The sequence below is a fragment of the Falco cherrug genome, chromosome 8 (genome assembly GCF_023634085.1).
Source record: "Falco cherrug isolate bFalChe1 chromosome 8, bFalChe1.pri, whole genome shotgun sequence".
NCBI lineage: Eukaryota > Metazoa > Chordata > Aves > Falconiformes > Falconidae > Falco > Falco cherrug.
Window position 1 is genome coordinate 58,648,557 of NC_073704.1, and position 27,451 is coordinate 58,676,007.

The following is a 27,451-nucleotide window of genomic DNA, read 5'->3' on the forward strand; positions in this document are numbered from 1 at the left end:
TGAGCAACACTCCCTGACCCCCAGTGTGGGATGATCCCCCCAGGGGCGGGGGGCTGTGTCCCTGTGCCCAAAAGCAGAACCTGCAGATCCCTGCTGTGCCTGTTGCACAGGAGCCGGCCTTGGGGCCACTCACAATCTTTCTGGCCGCAGCATCTTCCACCGCTGCCCCCACCCCAGCCCCAATAAGACTTTTGCTTCCCCCAGCTCAAAACCATGTCCCTGCTGGTTCAAGGGAAACAAATGCCACCCCCAGGTCACCCTCAGCACCAAGAGGCACCAGCTGTGCCTGTTGCACAGGAGCCAGCCTCGGGGCTGTTCTCACTCAGCTCTTCTGGCCACCGCATCCTCCACCGCCGACCCCATCCCATCCCCGACATGACTTTCGCTTCCCCCAGCTCAAAACCATATCCTCACTGGTTCAAGGGAAACAAGTGTCACCCCCAGGTCACCGCCAGGTCAAAAAGGCACGAGCTCCACTCTCTGGTAAAAAGATTTATTAAGAACCTACAGTACCTTCCCGAAAGGAGGATGCCACCCTGGCACAGGCACTGCGTGGCAGCAGGGAACGGGGTGAGAGGGTTAGCACATCTCCAGGCAAAACAAACCTGGGTCGGACCCAGCAGCAGGATGAAACAAAGCAAGTGGAGGGCACAGAAAGGCAGCAGGAACACGTCTGTGTGGCAGAGGACCTCCCACCAGGGCAGCCTGGCAGTAGTTAAGGCGTATAAAGTGCTTGGAGGAAGACCAGCCCTATGGAGGGGCTAAATAATGTGAGCAGGCAGGGACAGTGAGGGGGGGAGGGATGTGCATGGCTGGTGGGTCACCTGCACCTCTGCCCTGCGGGGACCTGGCACAGGCAGGTGATGGCAAATGCTCTGCCCAGAGCTGCAGGCAGGCGGGATGCTGCCTGCCCACGCCCCAACCCCCAGCCACAACCAGGAGATGGGCTGCAGGGCCCCCAGACAGGACCCAGCCTACTGGTCTTCATGGTCATCTCCCAGTCCACCCCATGTCCAGGATGCTGCTACAGGTAAAGGTGCCTCTGCCAATGCAATGGAAGGATAGCCCCAGCACAACGCCCTCCCTCAGCTCAGTCCCAGCAGCAAAATGAGGTGAGTAGGACTTGTTCTCGGCCAGGCTGTGCCCCAGCTGCCTGTGGCAGCCATGCCCCCTGCGCCCTGGAGCCAGCACTGGTGGCCAGCCACCTCTCCTGCTGCTGGGAGCAGCACCAGCCGCTTGGTCCCTTGCAAGTGGGAATGTCCGTCTGGGGCTCAGGTGGCTTCAGTCCTCTTATGCTTGTGACGTTTGTTGCAGAAGGGGCACAGGCAGGTGCCCCCACAGGTGCCTTGTGTGACCAAGCTGTTCCCATGTGCAGGACAGGGATGAGCCAGAGGCACACCCAGAGCTGCTGGGGGGAGGACAGGTCTCCTGCAGCCACCCTGGGGACACTTCTGCAAAACAACCCTATGCTCTGCCTAGAGATGGTGGGGGCAAGCAGGGACACCCTCCGCAGCTAATCCTGCATCCCTTCAGCCCGCCCCAGCACTGCCAAACACTCCCTCCTCCCCACGGACTGCTCCAAGAAGTATTGCTTTTCCCTGGAATGTCTTTTGTCTAAAATTGCCCTGATAGGATTAAGTAAAAAAAAAAAAAAAAACGAGTGAAAAATAATTACCTCCAGATCATGCTGAAAGGCTGGGGCCAGGCTCCAAGGCCACCCTGTCCGGGGCAGGGGATACCCTGGTTGACAGCAGGACAGCCAGAGGGGCCCTTCTGTGTGTAGCAGGGGAGGGGGCACCAGGCAGGGGTACAAGGGCTGCCTCCTCCTGGCAGCAGGAGGGGCACACCTCACAGGGATGGATTGGGATGGGACGGGGCACAACTGGATGGGATGGGACAGGGAGGTGTGGGGTAAAGGAGGGACAGTCCCCTGCCCCTCACTGGGACTGCAGGGAGAAGGCCAGCTTGACACAGGCAAGCTCCTCCCCGCCATTGCTGACAGCTGCCCGGACACGGTAGTTGCCGTTGGTCATCCAGGAAGGCAGCTCCACGTCGGGCAGGATGAAGTCACTGGCCGGCAGGGAATAAGAGCCCTGTGGAGAGGGGACATGCAGGGAAGATGTCAGTTGAACGCCCCCAGCCCTGTGCCAAAGGGCACGGTGGTACCCAGCAGCACTGCCAGCACCCCACCAGCCAGAGGGTTCAGGCGTACCGCTTTGAAGGGGCAGTGGCAGGGGATGCCATAGCTGAGCAGGGGCTCCGGGCAGGTTGTGCCAGGCGGGATGAGGTTGTCCAGGATGGTGCAGACATCATTGTAGGTGCAGCTGCCCAGCTGATCGATGCAGGGCAGCTGGATCCAGAGGTCACCCAGCGCCTTCTCCACCACCAGCACTGCCTGGAAGGAAGGTGTCAGGCACCAGTACAGCCAGCACAAGCATCCACAGTTCCTCCAGCCTGTCCCACCTCCCCTCCCCAGCCATCTCCCTTAGCTCCTGCTAGTGCAGGCCTTTTGCTTCCCTTCCTGCTTTCAGATCCTCTCTGTCTCCAGGTCTCTCTTCCTCCAACCTCAACCCAGCCCCTTGAGCAAACACCTCCCCGCACCCCACACACCTGCTCCTTCCCTTCTCCTTGGTGCCCCGTCCCAGAACCTCCTGACAGCTCCCATCCTGCAGCTCCCATCCCACAGCTCTGCCTCCACACTCCGCCAGCACACACCCCGCAGCCACAGCCATTGCTCAAGATGGCCCGTGCATCTTGGGCAAAGACATGTTCCATCTCATTCCAACATGTCCGCAAAAAGTGGTGCAGGGCAGCCAGGCCAGCCCAGGGCTCCCACAGCGCCGCCATGGCATGTTTCTGGAGGGAGCAGCCGGGTCTGGCCACTGAAAAACAAGTGCTGCAGTGACTGCCGGGAGCACCCAGGGCACCTAGGGTTTCGTTTCCCTCCCTGAGTCGTTACATGCCCAGGACACAACACAGCTCTGGTGGTTTCTCCGACTGTGACAAGATTGGGAGTTCCCCACTGGGCTATCTGCTCCCACCACATGTCTCCCACACCCATCTCCCCCATTACAGAGCCTGGGACACTCAGCCCTGCCACCGCTCTGTGCCTCACTCTCCCAAGGGCTGCTCGCTCCTGTACCCGCTGCTGGGCATTTCACAGCTGCTGGTGCTGTCAGGAAGCTCTGCCCTCCCTCATCCCATGGAGGCATCTCCAGCACGTACCTTCAGAGGGGAGGCCATGGCCTTGCCGCTTTTGACAGCTGCACTGATGCGCAGGCTCCCCGGGATGCTGATGGGGTCAGGTGCCACAGAGAGACTCTGCAGAACCACGGGGTCCCTCCCATCACCGCAGTTCTCCCAGGCAAAGCCACCAACCTGCAGCACCAAGGAACGGGAGGAGTTAGACCCAAGGCAAGCCTTGCACCAGGTTTGCAGGAGGTTTCCCCAGTGTTGGACTGCTGACCCCCACCAAACTGCTCACGCACAGAGCCAGAAAACAACCTTCAATCCTTCAAACGCCAAATAAATATTTCCCTCTGCATTTCTCGCAGTCCCAGCTCTCCGAGCCTGAGGGCATTGCAGAAACTTTCTGTCCAGCTCCCCTGCATATATTTTACATCCAAAGAGTGCTCCCAGGCTGCGATTTCCAAACTTGCCCCAGCTCAGCCTCCAAACACTTTGCACATGAACAAGGCAAGAAGGGTCCTTCACTTACGCCAGTGCCAACGGCACCAAGCAACGAGGAGCAACGTGTGTGGGAGCCAAGGCGAGAGAGCAAGTGGGGACCAGGGCAGGGCAGCACCGGCTGTGCCAGCACGGGGAGGGGGGAGGGGGAAGATGCTGTGCCCTGGGGGTCTGTGGGGCTGGCACAGCCTCCTGGCTCAGCCAAGATATTTGTTGCGAGCCATCATCCGCTGGCTTGGGCCACCTGGTCCCACGCAGGAGCAGAAATCACACTCGCATTCTAACATGGCTTAACATTTCCATCTCTGCTTATGCTCAGGGAGCAGATGAGCCGGGCTTATACCCAGCCTGATACACCCCAGAGGCCTGATTCTGAGCTGGTTCAGTCCAAATGAGCCAGGGAAGCAGCGTTTCCTATGAAATAATGAAAAATCCACAAGCAGGTGATGTCACCTGGATGGGTGGACATTGCTCATGTATCCCAGCTGCGCTGGGAGCCACGTCTCCCATTTTCTCCAAGCCCACCAGCCTCCCCAGCCACCACCAGCAAAGCCACAGGCCAGCAACAGCACTGGAGGCCTTCGCCCCCACTAGCCAAGTTCAAAGCAGGAGGACGGCAGCACTCACCTACAACAGCCACCCCTGAACCTGCTGCAAGCCAGCGTCAAGAACCCAAGCTCCATCCCGGAGCAGCTCCAGCCTAATTGCAGGGAGGCAGGAGGCTGCGCACCCCAAGCAGGTTTAGCTGGGGCAACCCATGTCCCCGTGCCACCGGCGCGGAGCTCTCCCTGCCTGCTCAGCAGCCGCAGAACCGGTGGAGGCTGTCTTACCTGGAGCCAGGCGGCAGCCCCAGCGGGCAGCACTGCCCACGCAGGAGCAGCCTGTCCCGCCGTCCCGCTCGCCAGCCAGGAGCAGCCCAGGGCACAGGGCAGGACACGGGGCTCAGGGCAAGCCGGGGCAAGGGGCAGGCTGCACCCCGACATTTAGCAAGAGCTGGGAGCCCTTCGCCTGCGGGTCTGCAGGCAAAGAGGCTCCACAGGAGCTACACATCAGTGTGGGGCTGCATGGTGCTGGGCCTCAGACGCCCTGCTGCCCTACAGAGCCCGCTCCAGCTTTCCCAAGCCGGCTCCCTCTTCCCTGGGGTAGCCTCAGCTTTCCTGGAAAATAGACACGTTCCTCTCCACCCCGCGTGAGAGTCACACGTCTTAATCAGCTGTATCTTAACCAGTGCGTGCTGATGAGCCCGGCCCAGGGATGCGTGGGAACGCGGAGGCAGCAGCCTGGGCTGGAAAATGCTCCCGAGCAGGAGGAATGAGCCGGGGAGCTGAGGGACTGCAGGGAAAGCTCAGCCCACGGACGAGGCCGCCGGGCTGCCTGGGGCAGAGCAGTTTGCCAGAACTGAAATCCCCTCCAGCCCTGGGCTGAACCCGAACCTGCAGCCGTGCCTCCCCAAGGCGACCCGGTCTGGGGGACACACACCACCCCCCCCTCCCCAGCCCAAGAACCGACCTCGCACTTCGACAGAAAGGCTTTTGATCTCTTGCAAAACGCAGCAGAAGAGCGAAAGCTTTCCTACCGCCGGCAGCGCTCGGGCTTCTCCCCCCGCCAGCCCCCCGCCCCAGGCAGCCCCCCGGCCCCCCCCCGCCCGGAGAGGAGCGGGGTGCGGAGCCTCTCACCTTGCTCAGCCTGCGGGAGCCGCTCCGCTCCACCAGCAGCTGCGGCAGGGAGCCTGCGAGCGCGGCCGGGCAGAGCTGCAGGGCGCACAGCGCCAGCGCCAGCGCCGCTCCCCGCATCCTCGGAGCGGGGCAGGATCCGTGCGGAGCGCGGCGGCCGGCGGGGACCCGCACCGGGGGGGCAGCGGGAGCGGCGGGGCCGGGGGGGCGGCGGGCACCGCTGTCTCCGGGACGGTGCTGGGGCGCCCTGTGCGGTGGGACGGCTCCCTGCCAGCTCTGAGCCCGGCCCTCCTCCCGATTCCCCTCCCTCCCCTTGCGTACACCCGGAGATGCTCCCTTCCTCTCTTCTCCTTTTTTTTTCCCTTTTCCCCTCCCCTCCCCGGTTTTGTTGTCAAGCGCAGGACTGGAGTCGCAGGGATGCTGGGACGGGAAGCGGCGCTTTCCCAGGCACCCAGGGCCTGCCCTCTGCCAGCACGGGGAGGGGGGGGGGCTGGGGTCCCGAGCTGCACCCACCACGCCGGGGCACCCACAGCACCCAGCGTCGGCCGGTGAGACCAGACTACCTACCCCCCCGCCCCAAGGCTTCATGTCTCCCCGCACCCTGCTGGGGCTGGCCGAGGCGCAGAGGGTCAGTGCCCACCCTAGGCCAGCACCCAGGACCCCCGCGCTCCCCCCACGCTGGGTGCAGGGCAGCTGGCAGCTGAGGAGCAGATATATTTGGGACCCCAAACCCGATGCCGCGTGTGCACCTTGGCAGCCGGTATCCCCTGGTTGGGCAGTTTCCCACAGCACCCCACTACCCACCACCCATCTATCCAAAATTTCAGATTTCACACACCCCCTCTTCCACCCTTCCTTCCTCCTTCAGGTGTTCATTTTCCAGCCAGAGCTGCCCTAAGCCCCCCTGTCATGCCGGAATGGCCCCACAGGTACCCCACACCACAGATGGCACAGAAGCGTGCACTTCCCCACATATTTCAGTGAACAGATGTTTTTTCCCTGTGGAAAGCTGGAAGGAGCTGAGCCGGCGGAGCGCACAGGACATGAGTGTGGCAGGTCTCAGACCTTTCCTCCCCCGCCCTGGCATGGTTAGGACCCACTTGTGGGACCCTTCCCCATAGGCAGTTTGGGGCTGACATTGGCCAGCCTCCCCATATCGCTCCTGGTCCTGGGAAGGGTTGCCCAAACCCCTGCCTCAGCTCTATTTTTAGCCTTTCATCCTTATTTAGCAGCGAGGCTGGCCAGGAGCGTGCAGGCAGGGCGCGGGAGCGGGCAGAGGCCGTGACGGATGCTGCTGCCCACCCCGCGCCAGCAGCGACAACTGCGTTGCTGATCCACTGCGAAGGCTTAAGGGTGAGGAATAAATAGCCCAGTTCCTCCCACCCAGGAGCGGGGTGGAAAGTTATCCCCAGGGATTAGTTTTCACTTAGAGGCCCCGGAGCAGCCAGGGGACAGGGATGGAGACGGGGATGCGTGGGGAGAGGCATGGGCATGGCTGGAGCATCATGTCTGGGGCTGGGAGGTGAGCAGAGCCCCTCGCCTCGAGCCCCCAGCACCACATGCTTTCCTGCTTCTCACAACCAGCGTGGGTGAAGGTTTCACTCCCCTATTCCCATCCTTCTCCCTCTGTTTTGCTGTGGGGAAAGAAGAGAATAAAGGACTGTAAGGACAGGTTAACCCACATCTTTTTGCTTGGCAAAACACAGGGAGGGGCAGGAGTGCCTTGAAATCGCTGCTTTACCTCAAGACAGAAGCATGCATGACCTAGATCCCCACCAAAGGAGCCTGTGACCTTTTTTGGGGCTCCAACACATGCAAGATCCTCTGCAGTTCAAACAGTCTTCTGAGCCATCTCACCCATGCAAAGCCTGAGTCACGAGGTCTCAGCAATCTGCCTAAACATCTTCAATTTGCATTGAAGAGAAGCAGCCAGCATAGAGTGGGTAACAGCATTAAGACTTTGTTAGGTTTCATTTACAAAAGCAAATAGACTGCAAATGATGCATGGGGCCCAAGGGTGCAACCACAGGCCACCCTCTCTCCACTGCCTGGGCCACCATTTCTGCCAGGACCCACCGATCATCACTGTAGGCCACCAGCTCATCACCCAAAAAGCTTCCAGCAAAATCTTCTCCCCCTTTTTTTTTTCCCCAGATTGGGTTTCTGAAAATAAACAAACAAACGAAAAAATGAATGACCCCATCTGCGCTCGCGGGACCAGCTTGCACACAGACCATGCAGGGCTGGGTTCCAGATGGAAATCCCACACGCTGGCAACGACACCACTTTGTGCCCACCCCATCCTACCCAGTCCTTACCAGCTGGAACTGGAGGGAGAGCCGAGACACTTTAACAGTTTGCATAAATACTTCACTTATCCATAAGCTTTGGCAAACACTTTAAATGACCATTGGCACAAATTAACTCAACGTTTGGCCAGCTGTTATCCCATTTACAGCAATTCAGCTGAGCATGAGATAAACTTTTCTAGGCAAAACCCTTGAGATGCCTCCAGCCACTGTTGTCCCTGGAGAAAGATTGCGATAACAGCAAAAAAGACATGGTGGCAAACCTCAAAACAAGCCGAAGCTGCCCCAGGTGTGTCAGCCACACACCACTTCCACTTTCCTGTCTTTGCACAGGCAGAAACCCCCTCACTGCTACAGTTCCTGTCACCTCCAGCCCTCTGCGAGCAGCCTCCGGCAGCCCCATCCCCATCTGCTCCCCAGATCCCCAGGCTCCTCTGGGTAGGGAGAGGGGGCTGAGTTGTTGCAGCCATGAATCCCACTCCTACAATGCCATGGAAAGCCCCTGCTTTGCTTGAAAGCAGCTGCAGCTGGACAGAAATGTTTCTGGCTGTTTAAGTGTATTGGGGCAGAGGAAGATGAAGCAGGGCTCAGATGGGAGGTCTCTCCAGCAGGGACACATGCCATGCAGCCGGCACAGGAAAGATCAGAGAAACTGAGAAATTGCTAAAATCAAGCTAAAATAGGAGACCTTTGGGGCAGCACAGGCAGGGCCTCCAGCAGGCAGCCTCACAGATGTGCCTGCGGGTGTAACGTGATCTGGAGCGGCCCCTTCACCGAAAGTTGGTGATTTATAGAAGTGCAGGGTTGTAGCTGCCATGGCAAGCAGGGCACGCCACAGCCCGCAGCAGCAGCATGCATGGGGTGCTGGGCTGTGGAGCAAGGTGCTGGAGCCAGCCTCTCTGCTCAACCCCATCCCCAAGCCCCAGCTCTGCCTTGATGGCTCAACCTGACATGACCAAACCCTGTGTTTTTTCTTCACCATTAGCAAAAGAAACCCTACCTGGAGCCCCGCTTTGTGGCACAGAGGCATTCCCATGCACCCCAGCCATGCCCCACAATTAAAACCAGAAATTACCACGAGCACATGTGCAGACTGCTGGACCATCATGCACCAGCAACACATGATGGCAGCTGGACAGGCTCCTCCTCAGCTGCCCACACAGTTGCTTCTGTTTGCAGCCACAGCACCAGCGATGCAAATTCAGCTTGGAAAATAAGCATGCGCCTCTGTGCTTGCCCCTGTACGCCTTCAGTCTCCAAAGTCTGGACCAGGATTTTTAATTAACCCAGAATAGGTGGAGACCAGCACCTTGCCTTTTATCTCACAAATAAGCTACTCAGCCCGAATAAGTACTCTCAGGCAGGGAAGGAGACTTGCCCCATGCATGAAGTGCTGGGAGAGATAACAACAGAGACGCTCTCAGTGGTTTCAGAGTGGTAGGAGCTGATGCCAGGAAGCTGCTGTGACTCACGAAACTTCACCCAATTTAAGCAGCACCCACCCAGAAAGACGCAGGCAACTGGTCCCACCAGTCCTGGGGAGACTGGGGGCAGCTGTGGGCCTGCCCCTCGCCTTCCCCACCCTCCTATCCAAGCAGTGTTTCACAATTTCCCCTGTCCCGGGGTTACCAGGGCAAAAAAAACCACCTCCAAGTGGCACATGATGGGGTGACCACACACCTCTGCTCCCTTGCTGGCCAGGGAGGCAGTGCCAGAGCGGCGGTGAAGCACCAGCACGCTGGCAGCCCCTGAGCTGCGTGCTGCTTGGACTTCTCCCAGGGGATGTTTGGAAAATGTCAGAATAGAAACTTGTTGACAAAAATTGGCAATGTTTCCATGCAGGCACAGCCTCATGACCAGGTTGGAACACTCCTATTTCAGCAGTGCGGGGTGGCAACAATTGATTTTTTCAGGTCAGAATGTGTGTTCATTTAGCAATGTCTATTATTTCACAGCATTTTAAAAAAGTCGTCAAAACCAAACATTTGGAGGAACCTGCCTTTCCTCCCATTAATTTTTAGGCAGCACACTTTCAAATCTATGTGTTTCCCTACCTCATCGCACCCATTTCCAAAGCTCAGGATTTCCTCCTGGAAAAGGGCACCCTGGTTGCAGGCCCAGCATTTGCGGTGTTAGGGATGCTCAGGAGGGGGGTTGCCAGGATGCATTCCCCCAGGCAGTATGGACCACACTGAAAGACAGCCAGCACAACTACCCCGAGAGCAGAGACCCCTGCCAAAAGAAAACACCCCAAAGTCACCGTTTTTACACAACTATCCCAGCACAAGCTCCAACTTCATGGGGTAATGGCAAAAGCCAGGATGGATCCTGCTTTTGTCCTTCACATCCCTTCTACCCAGGGAGGCGGAGTAGGTTCACCAGTGGAAGCCTCCCCGAGGCAGCCCTGCTCCAGCTGGACCCTGCTGCAGGGGTCCCACTCCCCTTTGCCCCCACCCAGGATGGAGCATCCTCAGTGCAGGAGACCCCAGGGAAGGAGCATTCCCAGTGCGGGGGGTCCCACTCCTCTGCTTGGGACGAAGCACCCCGGGCCCAGGCGGGGACCCCCCAGGGTGGAGGGGCCCCAGGGCCAGCAGCACCCCCGCCGGGCGCCCAGGGCCAGCCCCGGGGGCGGGCAGGCTGCGGCCGGGGGCCCTGCCAGCGGCTCGGGGGTGCAGAGCACCCTCTCCCGGCGCTGCCTGCCAGCAGCTGCGGGGACCTTTTTTTTTTTTTTTTGTTTAATTTATTTATTTATTTATTTATTTATTTCTGCCTGCCAGCTGGGGCGGCTCGTCCGTCCCGTCCCGTCCCGCCCGGTCCCGCCGGGCAGCGGAGGCCACTCGCCGGGGGATGCGGCGCTCCCGGCCGGGGCTCCATGGGCTGCACCGGCAGCGCCCTGCGCTGCTGCCCCGCCGGCGGCGAGGTACCGGCTGGGGGGGCTGGCTGGGCTGGGCTTGGGCTGGGCTTCGCCTGGGGTCGGGGCTGCCGTGGGGTCGGGGCTGCCGTGGGGTCGCGTGTGCACGTTATCGGGCTTTGCAGGGAGTTGGGGTTCGCGTGGGGCTGGGGTCTGCGTGGAGCCCTGCTCAGCCGGCGTGGGTCCCCCCCGCGCCCCGGGGAGCGGCGGGGCTGGGCGGTGCGGCTGCCCCCGGCTGTGTGTGGCCCCGTCGGCGCTGGCACCGGGCACAGCAGGAGCTGGCAGCCACCTGCCCGGCTGCACCCTCCTGCACCCCTCCGAGCTCCCCCCCCAGCACGGGAAAGCCCATACGAAGGGAGGTGCAGCAGCATCTAGGGTGACAAAGCCTGTTGGAAGTGCTGGTCCCATATAGGACAGGGACAGGTTCCCCCAGACAGGCTTCTGCCATCCTCCCACAGCATCCTCCCTTACCCCAAAAGTTGTGTCCTCCCTTGTGCCGAAGGCAATGTGGGGATCTCTCTGAGTCCCCAGCAGATCTTGGTGCATTGCTCTGCAGTGAAGAATTCTTTTGCAAGTTCAGGTCTAGAAATTATTTGCTGCTAATTTTTTTTTTTTTTACGTGCTCATGCTGCCTTAGCTCCCCACCATTGGCCTCAGGAGTTGTTTGTGGAGTTGGACGTGCTGTGCGTACTGGGGTGGGTGGGTAGCGGTTGATGGAGGTTGCCGGCATGCCCCCCTACATGGGCAGCCCTTTGCGGAGGCAGCTGTGAGAGCTCAGCCGCCCGGGACCACGCGGCCAGAGCACAATCTGCTGCTGGGATGTGGGGGGGAGCAGGCGTGGAGTTTGCACAGCGCCCGAGCCAGCAAGTGCCTTCATTTACAGCACTTGCAGGCTCGGCTGCTTCTCCAGATCATGGGAAAAAAAACCGCCGCTCTTCTCTGTGTCATAAGATCAGACACTTCATGGCTGGTTTGTGACACTGAGAGCATGCAAGAATGGGCATGGGACAGGGAGAAACAGCAGCCCTGAGGCCCCAGGTGTTGAGAGCCACATGTTTACCGAAATGCGGAAATTTAAGTCAGAGTCACTTGCCCGCAAACGCCTCCCTTCCTGCACTTGCCTGCTCTCAAGCTCTCCTGCTCAGCCTTGCGGCGCTGCTCACAGCGATTTGCACCCCATAAAACAGCCCTGCTGCTGTGACTAAGTTGCAAATTAATCCCGAAAGCAGCAATGAAAATCCCCTTTATGGCAAAAAGGGCAGGCATTGAACCACTCCTGCCCACGTTCTGGTGTCTGGGTACCAAAAGGCGGGGTAGGAGACCTTCACCCTCCCGCTGCTGATGGGTGGACGTGAAGAGTTGGTCCCTTGGGGATGCTTTGGGATGGAGGAGCCCTCAAACCCCAGGGGTGAGCCTGGGCAGACCCTAGGTGCATGTCATGGGGCTGGGAGCTGTGGAGGCTTTTGGGGCCAGTCCCAGGCTGGAGGTGACCTTGGGGAGCTGGGTCCGGTGGGTGGGCGGCATACCAAGTGCCGCTGCATGCCTCGGGGGAGGCAGCTTGGCAGCCTCGTCCTTCCCAGCAGCAGGCAGCAGGGTGATAAGGAGCCAGGGGCGCAGGTGCCACAGCCGGAGCTGCAGGCGCTGTCCCCCAGGGTCCCTTCCCGTCTGGCTCCATCCACCCATGGTTGGTCACCGCTGACCCTTCACTTGTGCTCCTGGCGTGAGAAAGGCCAAGACGCCTTCCCAAAAGATCAGGGCTGAGGCTTGGCTGCCTTCCAGGACTGGGGTGAATTTATTTTGGAGATATAGGAACTATATGTAGCAGCAGGAGCCAGGGAAAGGTCAGGATGCAAAACTCGGGGCTGTCAATGGCATGAAGGGTTTGCATGTGGTCTGCAGCACAGATCTGACTGTACGAGAGTTGATAGTCATCTTGTAACACAACCGTCGCCGGAGGAAAGACAGCAGCACAGTCAAAGACAGGTCCCACGAACCTGTGCCAGCACTGCTCTGGCAGCACTGAGCGTGTGCTACAGATCCCAGGGAGGTTTTAGGGTCACGGGCTAAATCCTGGCTCCCTTCTCCACAGCCACAAAGCAAAACTTTGTCCCCAGGAGCAGAGTCGGGATTTAAATGCTCGTTTCCTGCCTCTTTGTGATTTCATTTGCTGGTGGTAAGGTTGCATGGTTTAATTGCTTAACATACTTGTAAAACAGGAAAAGAGGAAGAAAAATACAGTACAAAACTCCAGCTCACACTAAAAGCTGAAGCTGAGTCTGCAGCTGACTCAGCTGCCTGCACCGTGCCGGCTGCCTCTGCGTTGGGGCTCCCCACTGCAGGTGTCTTTCGAGATACCTCAGGTTCTGCTGGAAATCCCAACTGATCCATCCATAAACAGTTTTGCTCCAGACCATTAGAAATATTCAGTTCTACGAACGTGGATACTTATTTTTTAATAGCTAGAAGATACTTTTTGGCATGAGCCTCCTCAAAGCCAAAGCCAGAGGTTTCCATGCTGAGACCTAACAGGGTCAGCTGCGTTGCTGATGCCTGCACCTGTGGGACCTTTCAGGCTGCTTCTTCCCCAGACCAAAGCTATTCCAGCTGGTGCAATTCCCAGTCTCCTCCTTTCACACAAAGCGGATACCAGGACTGTCTTCCAGCTCTCCAAAATGCACGGGGCGATACCAGAGGTGGGGGTGCCACATGCTACTCTGGGAATGGCAGCACAAGGTACCTCTATGTTTCAGTTAATTTTCAGCCACGTTTTGCTTTTCATCCTGGCTTTGGCAGTGGAGTTCTCATCCCAAAGAACAATTGAGTGTTTAGGAGTAAAATTAGCTCCAGACACTATTTTAATTGCTCCTAGAGGTAGGAAGGGTGGCTGGCTTCTAGCCTCGGGGCAGGTATTTAGATCTGTCTGATGATGCTGGCATGCCTCTTGCTCCCTTTAGCCATCTCTGAGTTAAGTGCAGTCATCTCAAATCTTCCTCCTTGAGCAGCCCACTGTCCCACTGGGTTTGGGGCATGGAGGAAAGGTGAAAGTGCCCTGGATCCACACTGGGGATATTGCTCATGCTATGGGAGTGGCCAGGGGTGATGAGCCCTGGGCTCTCTGTCCTTGGGCATCACCTTTGCCAGCAAGCGGAACGCATGCAGCGGAGACGGTTTGGTTTGGGCAGGTGAGGTTTGCGGGTCACTGCTGGAGGAGGTACCAGCATCCCACTCCCAGCAAGGCTCAGGTAATCCAAAACCCTTGGGAGCTATGTGACCCCACTGGGCCAGGACAGTCCACCCGCATAGCCTTTGCTTTGTCACAGTAAAACCTGGAGGGGGAAGCTTTTGAGGTAACCTGTGATGCCCCCAGGCTTGCAGAGCCCAGACTGTCTCATCCACGCCTCCCCCCACTGGACTCCAAAACCCATCACGGGACACGAGTACATTAAATAGCAGGGGGATGCACATCACTGTGAGATGGGGGCAGGGGCAGGCTGGAGACCTTGGGGACTCTTTGCAAGCAGGGATGTCAAGGCTCAGGGGCATCGGGGGCACCCCACATTTGCAGGGTGAGCCATGTTCAGCAACAAGAACAAACCCTGCGAATCCTGACCGTCTGGTGCTTCCTCGCCCACTGCCTGGGCCACGTTCCGCACCGCAGCCGCTCACGCCATAGAAGGGAAGATAAAGCTGTGGCTTCCCAGAGGCTCAGAGTTTTCCTGCACTCTCTGGCAACTGCACCTCCCTCCAGCTTCGGGGGGGGGCTGCAGGGGAGGCAGAGGCCGGGAGGGCTGTTTGCTTTGCCTTGCTTTTTTCCCGAGCCAGGCTCCCTAATCTGGGCTGTGTTTGGCCACGCTGCTGTGACAGTGGGGCCAAGCCAGGGTGCAGCTGGCACAGCGGGGTCCCCAGCTCCCTGCAGGCTGCAGGGCTGCTTTCATTAGGGACCAGTAGTTTAAGGGACGGCTTTGCCCGGGGCTGGAGAGCAGCAATGTGTCTGCAGGTGGATTCCTTTGCCCAAGGCACATCCACACCCCTGGCCAGAAGCACCACCCAGCGATGGGCAGCAGGGATGAGATTTGCCCCGGATCGGGGAGGCTGAGCTGCTAGAGCAGGCGAGCTTTGCTTCTATCTTTCAGCAACAGATAAAAATATATTAAACTCTTTTCTTTTTTCCTCCTCCCCTCCAAGTGGCTAAATTAAACCCCTGCAGGGTTGGAAGGCATCCCGTGGAGCTGTGTTGATGAAGGCAGCTCCCGGCCCTGTGTTTTATCAGCCCCGTGGCAGCAGTGGGACCATGCGGGAGCTTGCGGGGCCACACAGCACATTCCTGCGCTCCTGAGGTCATTGCTTGTGCCGCCGCCAGCCCTCGCCTGTTGCCAGCCCTGCACAGGGTCAGCATTGCCTCTGATTTATGGTTATTTTTAATTTCTCACTCCTGCTCCGTCACAGGCTATGTCAAAGCCCAGCTGTGTAAAGCACTGGCAGAGGGGTATGTTTGGGGTGCTGCAATGTGCCAGGGGCCAGGCTGACCCTGAGCATCCCGGGTAACAGGGACAGGGCAGGAGGGTGACAAGGACATGCCAGAGCCGGAGCCCTGCCAAGTGCTGCTGCCTGCCCTCCCCACCAGATGTTTTGCTGCCAGAGCCTATTTTGTACCAGCACCATTTGGGGGGCGAGGGGTTGCGAGCATCCCCAGGTTTTGCAGCCAGTGGCTGGCAATGCCGCATGGCAAGGCGTCCGGGGCACAGGGAGACAGCACAAGCTCAGGGCTGCCTGTCAGGTGGTGCGTGCGCACCCGTGGGTGCTCAGGGCTGGGCAGAGGGCAGGGGGTTGAGGAGGGACCACTGCTGCTGGAGTACCCATGCTTTAGCAGGGCTGAAGCACGCTCAGCCCAGGGTGCCTGGCTGCAGGGTGTCCTCTGCCTGCAGCCACCTGCCCTGCTTTGTCCCTCCCTGCTCCAGCCCCCTCTCTCTCTGCCAGGGACAGCTAAAAGCCCAGCAGCAAAGGGAACCATCTGCCCAGGAGCTCACAGCCTTGAAGACAGAGAACGGTGAGAAGAAAATGTGTGCTTTCCCCCACCCCCCAGCCCACCCTGGCGGTGCTTTTGCAGTGTGATATGAAGAAAGCAGTGGGACAGACCCCAGGGTGGCCAGCCTGTGCTAGGGCCACCGAGGATGGGCATGACGGCAGCAGCCTCTGCACTGAGCTGATGCAGGCGGGCAGACATGATGTCATCTCAGAGACAGTGGCATCCTATCCTCTCAGGCAGTCAGGTCGTCCCCGTGGCAGGAGGCCTAATGAGCCGTGTCCTCTCTGAGCCTGCCAGCACCATCCCAATTAGTGCTAATTTGCACCAGTGAGATGGGGGGGAGGTATCTGTCCAGTGGGAAGAGGACAGGGGCTGAACCCCAGCCACCACGCTGGCAGGCTGGCTGCCCAGGACACCCAAGCAGCCCAGTTAGCAGGATGCGGCCATTTGTGTTGCAGCCAATGCCACCCGGTTGCCTGAGGATGGGAAGGAGAAGGCAGTGCTGCGAGAGGAGCGGCCGGAGACCACGAAACTCCTCCAAGGCCAGGAGGAGGAGAAGGAGCGGCTGCAGGATGCTAGCCGGGCAAGCACGGCCAGAATCGCCCAGGACATTAACATCCAGGTCAGGCAAAAAGGCAGGTGCTGCTGGGGGCAGTGGTGAGGCAGGGAGTGTGTGGCCAGCCAGGACTTCCCAGGCAGCGATCATGGACCTGGTACGTGCTGGGCTGGGCTCCTTTCCCATTTTTGGGTGAAGGAAGGGACTAGGAAGGGGTTAGGAAGCCCAGAGCAGTGCAGGTCTGGCAGAGGGACCATACCTTACACAGGGTAAGGCACATAGGGTTTGTCATCTCCCTGCTTCCCAGGTGGAAAAGGGAAAAGACCTGGAGCTGGAGAAGCAGTTTGATGCCCTGAAGAAAGAGCACTTGGAGACCCTGCAAGGTGTGAACTGGGACAGCAGGGCTCCCTGCTGCCCCCCTGCCCACTCCCCCTGCACTGCTGGTGCCCCTCCAGTTTTGTGTGGGGTTGTGGGATGCTGCCCCCCTGCTCCACAGCACTGTGGGGCTCAGGTGGGACTCACTGCCCTGGTGTCCCCGTGCTGGTGACGCTTGGCTTGTGTCCCCCCTGCAGAGCTCCAGAGAGCCCATGAGCAAGAGAAGCTGCTGCTGGCAGAGTCCCACCACAGGTCCCAGGCGGCCTTACAGGTACCTGTGGAGAAATCCCTGGGGAGGGTGTGCTTGTGGAGGGCTTGAGGGCCATCTTCTGGTTCTGCCATGATGCCCCAAGCTCCTTGGTGGCCACCTTGGTCCCCAGTGTTCCTGGGGACCACGCAGGCTCCTCCAGCCCTGGGGTCATCAGGATGCATAGCCCAGCAGTGCTGCTGCTCAGGAAGAAATCCCAGACACCTCCCATCCTGCTTTTTCCCTGGCTGCCCTAGGAGACAATCCAGGCACTGAACTCCCAGCTGAAGTCCTTCCAGGAAAGGATGAAGCGTGTGGAGGAGTCGCTCTTGAGCACAGACTACAAGAAGCACATTCAGGTGCAGGGAGGGGTGTCAGGGAGGGGACCTGCCTCCAGGGTGCTGGCCCAAAGCCAGGGGGGCTTCTCTGAGACCCTGAGAACAGGGGGGAGGAACTGGAACCGGGGGGTGGGGTGGGGGTGGGGGCTGTAGGGCACAGGGAAGCTGAAGCGGGGAGTAAAGCCCTGTCACTGGGAGGTGCACGGATGTTGAGGTCCCTTGAACAGAAGTGATGGGTGAAATGTGGTACCTTGTGGCTACAAACCCACCCTGGGCCATGCAGGGCCCCAGCTGGGAGCACTGGCCCACTGGGGTCACATGGAGGGGGTGAACCTTGGCTGATGCCCTGAGCGCCCACCACGCTGCCGCTGCCTCACCCCCTGTGCCCCGCAGGAGCACGGGAGCCCCAGCCCCTTCTGGGAGCAGGAGCTGGAGAGCCTGCACTTTGTCATCGAGATGAAGAACGAGCACATCCATGGCCTCGACAGGAAGCTGCTGAACCTGGAGACAGTGGTGGGTTGAAAGGGGGAGGGTTACAGACGGGCTTTTCTCTTTCTGTCTCTTCTCCCCACCTGAATCCTGTCCAGAAACTGCAGCTGGAGCCAAGGTGGATGGAGCCAGGTTCCTCTCTTGGACCGGGGAGGGGACACGGGTGCAATGCCACCACGCTCCCACCAAGCCAGAGTTCCCCCGCAGATGGGGTGGTGGGGGGTTTGGAGGAGCTTTCCAGCTCCCTCCTCACCCTCATCCACCCCTTCCAGGCGGAGAGGAACCTTCTGCTGGAGGAGAAGGTGAAGACACTCCAGCAGGAGAATGAGGACCTGCAAGTTCGCACCCAGAACCACTTGGTCATGGCGAAGTAAGTGCTGGTCCCACACGCCTTGTGGCTCCCCGGTGCACAGGTGGCATCTCCGACGGGGGGAGAGGTGACAGCAGTGCTGGGGGGACACACACCTCACAGCACGTGGTGCCACCAGGCACTTTGCGGGGAGCAGAGGGGCCCATGGGCGCTTTGCCTGGTGGCTCTGGCAGCCCATGCCGTTTGCCCGCAGGCAGCTGTCGGAGGAGCTGCTGGCCGCCCGTGGGGCGCTGGAGAAGGAGGCGCAGCTGCGGGAGCAGGCTCGCCGCGAGAAGGAGGAGCTGCTGTACCGCATGCTCAACGGGGGGGACGGCTCCCCCTTCCCCATGGCTGCCGGCGAGGTGCCCCTCATCGCCACGTAGCAGGCTGCTGGCCGGCACCAGGCGCTGCCGGGGTTTTGCTCCGGGTGTGTGAGTCCAGGGTTGCTCTGGCAAGTGCCCCCGTGGCCGGGGCAGGCCCCTGGGCTGGCCGAGCCATTGGGGCGATGGAGTATTTCATGGGACACTTGTGCCTGCCTTTCCCTAGCCCATGCAGGGCTGCACAGGGACCCCGACCACTCTCCCATGCCATCCCTGTATCCGTTCCTCTGGTGGGAGGCTGGGGGGGGGGGGGTCTGGAGGTAAAAGGGGTCAGCCGGGACACACAATCATGCATGGGGCTGGATCCGACCCAGCGCTTGGCTCTGCGCATCACCAGCATCAGTGCTGCCTGGGAGCACGAGGCGAGGAAGGTGAGGTGGTCACTGGGACTGGATGGGACGAGCACAGGGAGGATGAGGAGGGCAGTGGGGACACAGTGGTGTTAAGGTACCTCGCTACCTGGGAAGCATTCCTGGGAAGCAGGTAGGCAAGCCCAGGGCTGAGCCACAGAGGCTTTCATAGGGCAGCAACAAAAGGCAGGAGGGACAGGTGCAGCTGGGTGTATCTGCCACCTCCAGTGCTGCCCTTGCTGTAGATTATGTCCCATTTGGGGGCTTGGCCTCCTGCTCAGGCTGATCTGAGCCGATGCCACCCGCTCCTGCCATTTCCAGTGAAAGAAGGGCTTCCCCTGGCCAGGATCTGCCTTGCACCCACGCGCCTCCTCTCCCCATCACCTCCTCCATCTTCAGCAAACAGCTCCCAGGGATTGCTCCTGCAGCCCAGGCACGTACCGGCTCACTGCCACACAGATGCCAAGCCCTCCTTGTTCCCACAGCCCACCAGCAGCACCACCAGCCCCGTCTTCTCCCTCAAAGCTGCACAGAGGCTGCATGCCCAGAGGTGGTGCACATTCAGGGAGCAGAGCATCCTCCCAAGGGGGAGCAGGCTTCAGCAGTGGCTGCCAGCAGGTCACATCCCTCCCTGCTCTGAGCCAGCTCATCCTCATCGAGGAAGATGCTGCCAGTACAGCTGTGGGCCAAGGCTAGATGCACACAAGCACTTTCCATTGGGTGCATGAGTATCTTGGGACGGTCACTGCTCTGGGGGCTGTCCGTGGCCTGTGCCCTCCCCAGGGCTGTTCAGCCGGGCCAGGGGGTGTGTGTATGTATGTGCACCAGGCCAACAGTGCTACTGCTGTAACAATTGCAAATCTGTAAGAAAGTAGCAGCCTCAAGAATCCTGTGTCAGTGGTTTTGGGAACCAGTGCAGGGGCATCTCCCATCGGGGCTGCGTGCTCTGCACCTAGGGCAGGGGTGGGAGCAGGCACCGTGAAGCCACAACAAGGGAGCCCCAGAGGCAGCTCCCACTGCCGGTCCCCCTTTTCCTGCTCCTTCCCTCATTTCATTCATTTCAATGGGCTCCCAGCACAGGACAGACCCTGACCCTCCCAGCCCTGCCAAGGCAGCAGGGCTGCGGCAACAGCTGCTTCCGTCCTTTGTGCTGGTCCTTATCTGGAAAATAGCAGCTGAGTGAGGCAGCCAGGAAAGCAATACGGATGTGGGATCCGGCTTTCACCCAAGCACCTCCATGGGGTGCCTGTTGTGTCAGAGCCATGTTCCCCTTAGGGCACCCACTGCTCCATGCATCCCTATGGCTCTGGGGACAGGTGGCGGGGCAGCCGCCAGCTTTGCACAGCAACCTCAGGGACGTAGGGGGACATGCCAGGTGCTGCAACACCAAAGCAGGCGAAATGGGGCAGGTTGCTGCCCCAGCAAACCCTGCCTAGCTGGGTTTTCTCTCTTTGAAGAGAACAGGATCTCTGGGCAAACGGAGATGAGGCTGGTGGGGTCTGGCATCCTGCTGTGGGCACCTGGTGCCATGTCCTGCTGCCCTGAAAGCAGATCCTGTGTGCGACCTGGAGGAACATGCCTGGCTCTGGAAGGGGGAGTGCTTGGAAGCGAGGAGGAGGAATAAGTGAGTCCAGAAAAGGACTTGCCTACAATAAGGAAGAGAAAGTTCAGCCCAGGCAGCACCTTGGCAGTCATGGGGGCACAGGCAGGTCAGCCCTGCCCACCTCAGGGTACCAAGGCAGCGTGGAGCATCAGGGCAGCACGAGAAGCTTCCACTCTGCTCTGCCATGGGCAGCTGAGGGGCCAGAGTGGGCAAGGGGACAAGGGGAATTCGGGGGGGGGGGGGGGGGGGGTGGGGGGAGGGCTGCAGGGAGAGGTTTCAAAGGCAAAAACCCCGACCTACAACCCAATAACAGCAGCAAAACCACTTGTCTGCTTTATCCTCTCCGAACAAAACTCCCTCAGCAGGGAGCTTGCCGTGAGGGTTCAGGTTGCTCAGAGAGGTTCACCAAACTCAGGAAAACAGCTCCAGCAGTTCACGGCAGGGCTATGTCCCCCAACGGGATGGGACCTTCAGTCCAAGGTGGACTGAAGACAGGGTGGAGGGAGCCGGGTGCTCAGGGACCATCCCATCTCCTTTTATTGCCCCGGAGGAGATGGGCACCGCGCAGTCCCGCAGGGCTCTGGGGCCACCTCCCTGGCTGTGCTTCCTGGTGGCTCCCGGGGAGCTGCCCCTTCGGGCTGGTGGCTCTCAGCGCTGTGCCGGATCCCATAGCCAAAGTAAATAAGGAAACCTGGGAACAGGCAGAATGGGGGGGGGGGGGTGTCTCCTCTTCCCTCCCCTCCCAACCACAAAGTGCTCACCCTTTCCCGTTCCTTTGGGCCAGGTATCAGAGGAAAGGGTGCTCCCACCACCCTTTGACATTAAAGTTCAGCACCTCCTCCATCCACCCACCACTGCTCTGCAGCCAGCATTAATGCCACAGGCTCTGAAACCACCGGTGCTTCACCCAAAGAGGCTGCCACCAGTTCTGGGACCTTGGGGGCAGCGAGGCTTTACCGATGGCCATCCAGAGTAGGTACCGCAGCCAGGCAGCCGCACTGAGCCGGGCCAGCAGGATACTGTTGATGGTGATGCTGAGGAGTGGCAGGAAGGGCAGGCAGGGAACCTGCAGGGACCAAGTACAAGGAAATGGGGTCATCCCTCTGCCCAGAGCCACTGGCTAGCCCACAGGCAGGGGTTTCACAGCCCAATCTGGCCCTTTGCTGCTTTGGCTGGTTGCCAACAAGTGAGGGGAAGCCCAGCTTGGCTAAGAGGCTCAGTGACTTGAGCTGGGACTGCAGCCTGTGCCAGAAAAAGATGCTTGTGGAGGGTGGTTTGGTTGCCAGGTCCTGCACCAGGGCAGGAGGTACTGCAGGATTTGAGTGGGGAGGCAGTCAACCAAATTTGAGGGGAGAAGCAGCAAATCCAATCCAGGCTATCAAGATGACGTATCTTTTTACTGAAAAGCAGCTCTGATTTACTGAATAGCAGCAGGCACTGGGCTCAGCTGGGGTGGCAGGAGATGCCCCTTTGGCCTGTGAGACATGGGGAGAGCCACCAGTCAGCCCTCAGGTCCCTACAGAAAACCCCATGAGTTGCCCGTTGCCTCCAACAGCGTTTTGTTCTACATGGACGCAGAGGGAACACCCTCTGATGCAATGTAATCCCTTCCCATGGGGCTGCGGCACTTGCCTCCTCTCTGTCCCCCAGGTCCTCCTCCTTGGGGTCAGTCCCCAAGGGCTGGGCTGCATGCTCACCATGAAGGATGCTCTCTCCCGGCTCTGAGGCTGCCTCCAGATGAGCAGAGCTGCTGCCAGGACCCCCAGGAGAGGCAGAGCCAGGGCTGCGATGCACCAGGCTCCCCCAGCCTGGAGGCAGGAGAGCCCAGCAGTGCTCGCCCAGCTCAGGGCGCAGACCAGGGCGGCTGTGGAGGGACCACGGCAGCGTGTCAGGGCAGCGCTTCCCCGCACTGAGCCTGGCCCAGCACCCAGGCTACCATGGCGGGAGGGACAAAGGACAACCAGGGGACAGGGCTGGGTGCCTTGTCAGGGTAGCTTTTCTCTCTCCCGTATGGAAAGTGGAGGGAGCGGGAGGTTTCCCAAGGTCCCGCTGGGGCAGGCAGCTGCGCGGCAGGAGGGAGCCAGGCAGCCCCTGCCTGCATCTCCTGCCGGCTGGTGTCCAGTAAGCAGGAACCCGCCAGCCCGTGCTACAGCAGTGATGTCCCCCTCACGCCAGCTCCCTGTAAAGTCCATCCACCGCTCCCAGGCGTACCGGCAGCTGTCAGAGCCCAGGCCACTGCAGCAGAGGAATGTGGGGTGGGATTCAGGGGCGGCCAGACCAGATGGTCCCACCAGAGCTGCACAGTCGGGACCTTCCCTACAGGAGTGTCCTGAGTGCTGAGTCCTGGACGATACCTGAGGAGCAGATACTGGATGTCAAGGCGTATGAGCATGCACCTGCAGTGCACCAAGGCCGATGCCTTGTCCCCAACATGGCCAACATCAGACCCAGCAGTCTCACCTGAGCAGCAGCACACAGCCAGCCACCAGTGAGTAGGCCAGCAGTGTGCCAATGGACATCGTGTCAACCAGGGCTTTCAGGTCAAAGAGGAGGGCCAGGAGAGCTGCAGGGAACAAGAAGTCCCTTCAGCCTCCTGACAGAGCTGGCAGCACTGCTGCTATGCCCATCTCATTTGTGCTCTCCCTCTGCTCTTCCCAGGTTCCCCTGACACCCACTGTGACAGGACTCAAGCACCTCAGTGAGCTGGTGATGCTTTGGTCACTAGTGCAAAGCATCCTGCCACCTCCTGCCTGGCAGCTCAGAGAGGCTGAGCTGGTGGCCAGGACAGCATCAAGGCCAAATGGTCCTCACAGAGAGGAGACCTCTCTCTGGGTGGACAGACAAAGCTCAGCTACTGGCAAACTAGGGGGTCTGTGTAGCCCTGCTGAAAGAGGACATCCACCCTGCCCTCAAGGTTAAGGTGTAACACACTCACTCACCCACCTGCCACTCCTCCAGACACCAGCGTTGCCACCACTGGGCACTGACGACGACTAACTTTGGCCAGAGGTTTGAAGAGGAGCCCATCTCGAGCCATTGCATACAGGATCCGTGGCATGGGGAACATGGAGCCCAGGAGGCTGCAGAGAGGGGAGATGGGAGAGAAGAGGGCAGGAATCCAGGAGGTGCCATCCTGCCTTTTGCTCTTCCATGGGTATCAGGAGAGCTTCCATTCATCTGTACAGTCCATGAGCTTCCCAAGACCATGCTGACAAGCCCATCACCTCCCTCACTATCAGATGAGGGACAGTGTTGGGAAAGTGATGTCCACAGGTCACCAAGACCCCTGTGCACATCAAGACATCCCAGCCTGCTGCTGCAGTCATGGTGCCACAAAACACCTGACCAATTCCTCCAACTTTGGGCTACCAGTGGCACATCAAGGGGTTTGATTGCTCTCCTTGATCAGTAGGGGCCAGGGTGGGAGCAAGAGGGCTTGCGAGGAAGGGCTGAGCCAAACAGGGCAGTCAGTAGGAAGGGCGTGGGGATAGCTCCTGGATGTGTCATAGCTCCAGTGCAACCTTGCTCTGAGCCACAGAGCTGCCATCAGAGGAATCCCCTCACCTGGTTGTCAGGGCGCACAGTGAGCCCACAGCCACAGTGTGCTTTGCACTGCTCCAGCCAACATATTCAAAAGCCACTGGGAGTGGGCTCAAGGTGTCTAGGAGGTAGTAGGGCATCATCAGGGTGAGGGCAGCAGACACCCCAAAGTATGCCAGGAAGCAGATGAGGAGGGAGAGGATGATGCCGATGGGTATGGATCTCTGGGGCTCCCTCACTTCTTCCCCTGGGGAGGACAAGCTCAGCTGTAAAAACAGATACTCATTTAATGTTCACGGCATGGCAAGAGCCCAGCCCAGGCTGGAGAGCATATCCTGCATCCCCCCATGAGAAGGGACACAGAGGCCTTCTAGCAAGGATGACTAGACCTCCTGGGCTCCATGGCTATGGGGATAGGGACTGTCTTCTTCAGGATTAGCCCAGCCATGCCACACGGACTCTTACACTTCCTCCTCTGAGCACAGAGAGCAGGAGAGGGTGGCTGCAGCACAGAGCCAGGAATGTGCCCATTCCCAGCCCAGTCCTACACCAGCTCCCGGGCTGCAGAGGGAGTCACTGCCACAGCCCCCCAGCCTGCAGGGGAGGGTCCCACCGGCATCTCTCCCTGCCTCACTTACCTGTGGTAGCAATGCAGTCAAATCCAACAAAGGCATAGAAACAGGTAGAGGCTCCAGCCAAGGTCCCAGTGAAACCATAGGGCATGAAGCCTCCGACCCCACAGGCACTGGTCATGTTGTTGGCCATGGACTGGTTCCTGGGAGGAAGAGGAGGAGGAGTCAGGCAGTGCAGAAGCATCAGTGCAACAGTGTCCCAGGATGGGGCCAGGCTGGACAGTCCACCCAGCCTGTTCACCCCTCCAGCAATCAGCCCAGGAGGGCTTAGGATTTTGGCTCTTTGATGTGTTGCCAACAGGGCAAGGAGAAACAGGAGAAAGTGGGATTTCCTGGAATAAAGCATTAGGGGGGTGGCCCAGCCATCCCCACCCCCCTCCAAAGGCAGTACAGGGAGAGCAGAGCCCCCGTACCCAGCCTCACGGGTGGCTGCCTGTGGCAGGTCATCCTCCCTGAGCTTCCAGTTGCTCAGGTCACCTTTGATGAAGCCGCTCACTGTGACGAAGAGCAGGACAAGCACATTGAGAGCTGTGAATGCTTTGTTGACTCTGGTGGACTCCTTCACTCCAAAGGAAAGAAGTCCTGGGGGTGAAAAGAGCAAAACTGGCAAAGCCCCCTGGGTGACACTAAACCCAGGTTAGACATTACTGGGGAGTGTGGAAAAGGGGGGACAGTGACAGAGTCAGGAGAATCTGCAGATTTCCCCAGATTCCCCCTGTATTTCTCATTCTTTGCTCAGGGAAATGCAAAAGCCTCAGAGAGGTCAGCACCATCCTGAAGAGCCCATGGTGGGATGAGGAGCTCATCCTACAGGATGGAAAGTGGCACAGCGGGAGGCAACCTACCTGCCAACAGGACCACCAGGCCAGCAGCAAAGGCATCCGGGTGTTCTGCCAGCCCCACAGAGTTCATGGCTGCATGAGCACCCAAAAACCTCCCCATCTTCTTGCCAAGGAGCTGGTCCAAGGTAGCACTCCAGGCCCGGGCAACACTGGCAGTACCTGGGGAGAGGTGGCAGCTGGGGCAGTGGTGGTAGCCCCGTGGGCTCTGGGAATGCCATCCAGCAAAGCCACCAATACAAAGCAAAGGTGGAACGATCTAAAGGGCCTTATACCAATGACATAGGACAGCAGCAGATTCCACCCAGCGATGAATGCCCACAGCTCGCCCACTGTCACGTAGCTGTAGAGATAGGCGGACCCAGCCAGGGGCACACGGGCCCCGAATTCAGCATAGCAGAGCCCTGCCAGAGCAGACACCACAGCTGCAATCAGGAAAGAGAGGACGATGCTTGGGCCGGAGCTTGTCTTTGCCACTTCCCCTGCCAGGACATAGACACCAGCCCCCAGTGTGCTGCCCACTCCCAAGGCGACAAGGTCCACTGTGGAGAGGCAGCGGTGAAGGCTGGAGCCCTCTGAGCCAACCAGGACTTGCTTTCTGCGAGAAAGCATCTTCGAAACAGTAAGCAGGCAGCCCCAGCACGGCATCTGTGGGAGAGGAAAGCAGCAGGCATGAGGATGCTGCTGCCATGCGGGCACCACCCTGGAGATGTGACCCAAAGCCAGCCTGAACGTTTTCCTTGCAGCTCCCACAGCCCACACAGCGCTTTCTGGGCTGCCTGGGTGCTACCTGTTTTCTGCCTCTGCCAGAAAAGCAGCCCATTTTGGAGCAAGATGGGGCTAAGGCAGCTGAATTGCACTCTCATCCCCAGTGAGAAGTGGAGCAATGCATGACTGGGGTTTGCTGGGCTCTGTCTGACTCATGCTACAGTGAGAGGGGACAAGGACACCTGCTTGTCCCCCTGCCAGCTCAGAAAGTCCTATCGCTCCAGCAGCATCCCCAGCAGGTAAGCACAGCCAGCATTGTCCCAGCTTTCACGCTGACACTATTTGAAATGCAGAAACCAGCCCAGAGAAGGAGGGATGGGAGATGCTCTGCTCCTGGAGTAGCCATTGGCCTTGAACTGTACCAGGAAGGACCCATCTGCTCAGCTGAAGATGCTCCCACAGCACCTGCGGGTCATTGGCACAGCCCAGAGAGACTGGACCCCTTGGGCCATCAGCCTGTACAGTAATGCTGTGGCTTGCTCAGGTCACCGACAGGTATTTCATCCAAGCAGAAATCCCAAACTGTGTGATATATGTGCTTGGGTCAAGTGAGGTGCTCGGTATGCCGTGTCTGGGATGTGCATGCCTTTCCCCATCCTGCTGGTCCTTCCCAAAGAGCTCCCAGGACTGGAGAAAGGAGGGAGGGCTGCATGCCTCCACATCTGCACGGTGCTGCCAGGACCTCCCGCAGTAACATGAAGTCCATACTGCATGCTTTAAATCACATAATCTACTACTTACAGGACCGGGGACCTGATTGGAAACCCTGCCCACCGGCACCTCCCAGCAGCACCAAGGATCACAGGGTCACACAGTCCCTGATACAGCATGGACCCCCAAGGGGAGACAGGGACCACCCTAAGGCAGTGACCAGCACCCTGACCCACAGAATGAGGTGCTTCAAGGCCTTATCACACAGGGAGCCCCAACTTCCAGGACAGCTGCGTGTCTCCAGGGGGCTAGAGAGCCACTGCCCAAGGCCAGACCAGCAGTTGAGGCTGCCTTTCCAACTCCCAGCAGCACCCAGCCACTATACCACACCAGTCCCACCCAGGGCATCCCACCCTGATGATGTTCCTTTCTTCTGCAAACTACTTACTCCAGCCATCCTTTGGGAAGCTGCTCCAGTTGCAAACTGATGAGGAGGGCAAGCATCAGGCAGCCTCAAGTTACACTCCCCCCTTAAATCCCTTTTGGGAGCGCCCTGGCCCTCCCCCCTCTGACCACCACTCCAAGCTACACAATGGGAAATCTATGCAGAAATATTTTTCCCACAACGCCTTCCAAATCATACATACAAGCCTGCAATGCTAATAGGCTCAGAGGCATTATTAAAGGAGTCTAACATTTCAAATTTGTCTGTGCAGGTGGAAGGGGGA

General features: G+C 59.2%; 3 protein-coding genes across 6 annotated transcripts; 1 reads left to right on the top strand and 2 right to left on the bottom strand.

Annotated features, from left to right (window-relative positions):
* Positions 1–479: 479 nt before the first annotated feature.
* On the bottom strand, positions 480–11,156 carry GM2A (ganglioside GM2 activator). 3 transcript variants are annotated; one of them, XM_055718784.1, is made up of 4 exons: positions 11,052–11,156; positions 3,226–3,378; positions 2,213–2,395; positions 480–2,093 (listed from the first exon to the last, which is right to left on the bottom strand). In XM_055718784.1, the coding sequence occupies exons 1-4, from the start codon at positions 11,124–11,126 to the stop codon at positions 1,938–1,940; spliced, it is 567 nt and encodes a 188-aa protein (XP_055574759.1). In that variant the 5' UTR covers positions 11,127–11,156; the 3' UTR covers positions 480–1,937. The 3 variants fall into 3 exon arrangements, with proteins under 3 accessions (XP_055574759.1, XP_055574758.1, XP_014136615.1); XM_055718783.1 differs by lacking the exon at positions 11,052–11,156 and adding an exon at positions 5,364–5,659; XM_014281140.3 differs by lacking the exon at positions 11,052–11,156 and adding an exon at positions 4,518–4,829.
* On the top strand, positions 10,351–19,577 carry CCDC69 (coiled-coil domain containing 69). The gene is made up of 9 exons (XM_055718782.1): positions 10,351–10,589; positions 15,558–15,627; positions 16,065–16,228; positions 16,470–16,545; positions 16,735–16,808; positions 17,042–17,143; positions 17,516–17,635; positions 17,884–17,981; positions 18,175–19,577. Exons 1-9 carry the CDS (start codon positions 10,542–10,544, stop codon positions 18,341–18,343), a joined length of 921 nt encoding a protein of 306 aa, XP_055574757.1. The 5' UTR covers positions 10,351–10,541; the 3' UTR covers positions 18,344–19,577.
* Positions 19,578–20,574: 997 nt separating this feature from the next.
* Positions 20,575–27,220, bottom strand: LOC102053762 (cationic amino acid transporter 2-like). 2 transcript variants are annotated; one of them, XM_005440707.3, is made up of 12 exons: positions 27,172–27,220; positions 25,580–25,952; positions 25,311–25,466; positions 24,879–25,047; positions 24,472–24,608; positions 23,858–24,080; positions 23,237–23,373; positions 22,754–22,856; positions 22,505–22,647; positions 21,991–22,157; positions 21,251–21,359; positions 20,575–20,984 (listed from the first exon to the last, which is right to left on the bottom strand). In XM_005440707.3, exons 1-12 carry the CDS (start codon positions 27,178–27,180, stop codon positions 20,830–20,832), a joined length of 1,881 nt encoding a protein of 626 aa, XP_005440764.2. In that variant the 5' UTR covers positions 27,181–27,220; the 3' UTR covers positions 20,575–20,829. The 2 variants fall into 2 exon arrangements, with proteins under 2 accessions (XP_005440764.2, XP_055574755.1); XM_055718780.1 differs by having other exon boundaries at positions 24,472–25,047.
* Between the last annotated feature and the right edge of the window lie 231 nt (positions 27,221–27,451).